This window comes from Stegastes partitus, unplaced genomic scaffold (assembly GCF_000690725.1).
Source record: "Stegastes partitus isolate 25-593 unplaced genomic scaffold, Stegastes_partitus-1.0.2 Scaffold1424, whole genome shotgun sequence".
Lineage (NCBI taxonomy): Eukaryota > Metazoa > Chordata > Actinopteri > Pomacentridae > Stegastes > Stegastes partitus.
The window spans coordinates 153,583-157,146 of NW_007579155.1; the positions used below are offsets into that span (position 1 = coordinate 153,583).

Genomic DNA, 3,564 nt, shown 5'->3' on the forward strand with positions numbered 1-3,564 from the left:
CAAAATTCTGCTAAAATATTTGACAGAACTTAGTTTTGGTTCCAATAACAAATCATTAAGCCGCTCCACTTGCATCCTTCACATTCCTCCTGATGACTGAACAAAAGGTGGAGTTCTGGTTCTCACGGTCCAAACACTCCATTTACTGATGCTGCAGCGCCACCTGCTGACTTCCTGAAGCTGCAGCAACAAACAGGATCATGGTTCTGCTGCACAATGTTCTCAAACGCAGTCTGAGGGTTTGAAGCCCGGGTTCTGGTTCCGTCCAGGTGCTGCTCTTGTGTCGGTTTGTTGTTTTTTTTAGGAGGCGTCACTTCATGAACTTATGTCAGCAAACAAAGTCCGTTAGTTTGTTTAGTTCATTTGTCTGAAACTCATCGAAGCAGCTTTTTGTGGCTCATGTCTGAACAAACATCTTTAATCACCTGCTGTGGTGCGAACATCTCAGGTAGAACTCAGACTGCCTTCAGAGGCGCCACCAGGATGTTAAAAAACATCTTTATTGTGTTTTTGTTGAACTAAACCTGTGTCTCGGGTTCATTTTGCAGCTTCTATACAAACACTCTGAACTCTGCAGTCAACATTCAGACATTCGCTGCTTTTCAGTTTTACTTCCTGCCAGAAAACAAGATGCAGGAGGCGCCACCTGGTGGCCGGTTTGTATAATCTCGTGTTTAAATTGAAATTATTCAGGTTTAAAACACCAGTAACGTTAGATTTCAGTGAGTTTCGTGACCAAGTGGAAGCAGATTTGAATCCCTGGAACCACAACTTTAATGTTTAATCTTTTATCTGCAGCTGGATTGAAGCTGCACAGACGCTGACCTGCTGATAAACATAATTAATCTCTGATCGATCTGTAGCTTCCTGCTCAGTGTTTGTCTCTGTTCTGCATTTTGGACGTCATGCAGCTGTTTTCACGTGAAAAATTGAAGCTTTTCTGACAAATTTAGGTCCAGATTCATGCAGATTAGTGTCACGTCGACATAAAACCACAGAGCAGGAACTTCTCATGTTCATTGTCTTATTCAGACCGACTTTATTCTTCAGTGAAGCAGATGAAAGTTCACGTCTTCATAACTAAACTTGTGGCTGAACAAGAGGAATCTGTGTGATTTGGAGTTTTTAGCACCAGTTAAACGTTACGTAGTTTATTGTGTGAGATCCTGAAGGTGCAGCAGTGAAGAGGATTATAGTCTAAAGGTGAAGTTTAATCTTAAACAAGGTGAGCTGAGTTCATACTGATGCTGCCGATGGAACCGCATTTATTAGAAGGTAAAAAAATAATTTTAAAAAGCTGCACGTCGTCTTATTAACAGAATTATTTCTGTTTTCAACCAGATGTGTGAAGTTTGAGATTAAAAAACTTAAATTCTTTATATTTTTAGTTTTTATTTTATTATTTCTGGTCACACATTTTTGAAATACACAAAAATATCAATAAAATTATATAAATAAGCTGAATTTACACATCAAAGGTAAAACTACAATAATTTTGTTTTACTTTAAGTAGCCAAACTTTGTTTATTCACCAAGAAAAATGTATATTTTTTAAAATAAAAAGAGATTATAATCAAAAAAGATCATCATTTTGTGCATTTTTTTGGTATAAATTCAAGTTTATTAGTGTAAATATATTCCTAAAGTCAAATTCACCAGTGAGTTAAACTGTTAAACTTTTTCTTCTGGAATTTTACAGATTTTTTTGATAACAGAGAAATATCGTGCACAGAAGTTTTAAGAAGTTAAAAAAGATCTCATGTGAATTAAAAAACAAACATAGAAATGAATCCTGTATTTATGAGATGGTTATGTTTTATTATCTAACCGTGTTTTCTTGCTGCGATGCTGATGGTTCTCATCGTTTTACTTCATCAGCACCGACTCTTTAATAAAAACACTCAATGAATGAAGTTATGTTGAAAGTAAAACCACATTTTCACAAAAGGTTCATATTGTTAAATTGATGGAAGCGATAAATTCATTTGTGATGCGTTGACGTGTTTCTAAAAGTCAGACAGAATCAGTGACCAGAAATTAATTAGTGATCCTGTAATTACACTAAGATCAGTTTGTGTAAAGAGAAATATCTTTAAAAGTCGTTTTTGGCACTCAGATGCAGAATATTGCAGGTTTTTGTTTCATAAATGCTTTTGTAGAAAAAACAACAATAAAAAATCTGTGATTTTACAGAAGGTCTCATTTTTTCTCCCATTTTTGAAATGCAAAGTTAATAAAAGTACAAAAACAGACTGAATTCACACGTTTAAGTGCAAATAAACCGACTTTGAAAAACCAGAATCAATTTACTTTTATCAAACTGTTGTTTATGTTTAATTATGTGTTCGTCGCTGTTTTCTTGTTTCTGTTTTTTAAACTTTTTAGAACTCAAATGGAAAAACGAGGTGAGAAAATTAAAAAGAAAAAATAGATAATTTATTATTAAGCAGATAAAATAAATAAGAGGATAAAAGAAGAAGGAAACAGCTTAAAGAACAACGAGTCCGTCTCCTCCAGGTTCCCACAGCAGGACTGGAGCCTTTTACTGCACATCTGGATCCGATTGAGCCGCAGCACAGATGTTGCTCATTAGCTCCATTCAGACATAAAATTCCCTCGACTCCGTGGAGCGTCGCTGGTTTTTTCCACAACGGGTTGGCGGGACGTGAAGCGCTCAGTCGTCCCTGAAGGTGATCAGGAAGATGATGATGCCCGTCAGGATCACCAGCATCATCACCACCGACGTCAGGAGGAAGGCTCGGCACGCCGGCTGCCCCGTCAGCCTGAACAGAGCTCCGCCCATGCCGCCCGCCTCGCCGCCGCCGCCCCCTGCAGGCGGGCTGGGAAGCCCCACGTCCAGAGAGCGGTTCACCGACCGCAGGGAGGCCAGCGACCTCCGACCCCACCGCCGCTGGCTCTCAGCCGGCCTGCAGGACAACAACTCATCCATTAACCCTGCTGGCAGCTTCTCTTTAAAAGATAAGCCAAGAAAAAAATTAAAAATACAACATTTATCAGCCAGAAAATGTAAGAACTTTCATCTTTCACACGGTCTTTGAATGCATCATCTGCTACCTGCAGCTCTGCCACAAAAACTCAACAAACCTCAGCCGAACATTTTGGCATTTCATCAAAGTAATGGAACTATACATCAAAATTATTCAAAGACTGTGGAAATAATAAATCAATAAACGTTGTGCTCCTCTGCACAACGGGCTCTCTGTGAAACATTCAGAGTTCAGGATGAACTGCAGGCAGTGTTTCCTCAGAGCAGAGAAGCTGAAACAGGAAGAGTTCAACATCTACAGTCGGTGAAGACAGAACGACCAACGAGAGGCCAAAATCAGACACGAAACCTCAAAACTACAAAAAAACTACACAAACACAAAATGAGACACAAAAACTACATTAAAACACAAAAAGACAAAAAGGAGACAAAGTGAAAAGAAGAAACCGACCCAAAGATGTGTTTTAAAAAAAAGAACAAAATGAGACATGACAGGAAGGAGACAAAAAACAGTGAAGAAAGAAGAGGAGCCAGTTGTTGGAGATACATCCAGCATG

The 3,564-nt window shown here is 38.7% G+C and overlaps 1 protein-coding gene across 1 annotated transcript in view; it reads right to left on the reverse strand.

The window, feature by feature from the left end:
• Nucleotides 1-2,422: 2,422 nt before the first annotated feature.
• Nucleotides 2,423-3,564, reverse strand: part of LOC103370436 (E3 ubiquitin-protein ligase TRIM33) — a 12,004-nt gene continuing 10,862 nt past the window's right edge. Inside the window, exon 2 of the mRNA XM_008299491.1 lies at nucleotides 2,423-2,927. Coding sequence (XP_008297713.1) covers nucleotides 2,675-2,927 — 253 coding nt within the window. The 3' untranslated portion in view covers nucleotides 2,423-2,674. The remainder of the gene's footprint in view (nucleotides 2,928-3,564) is intronic.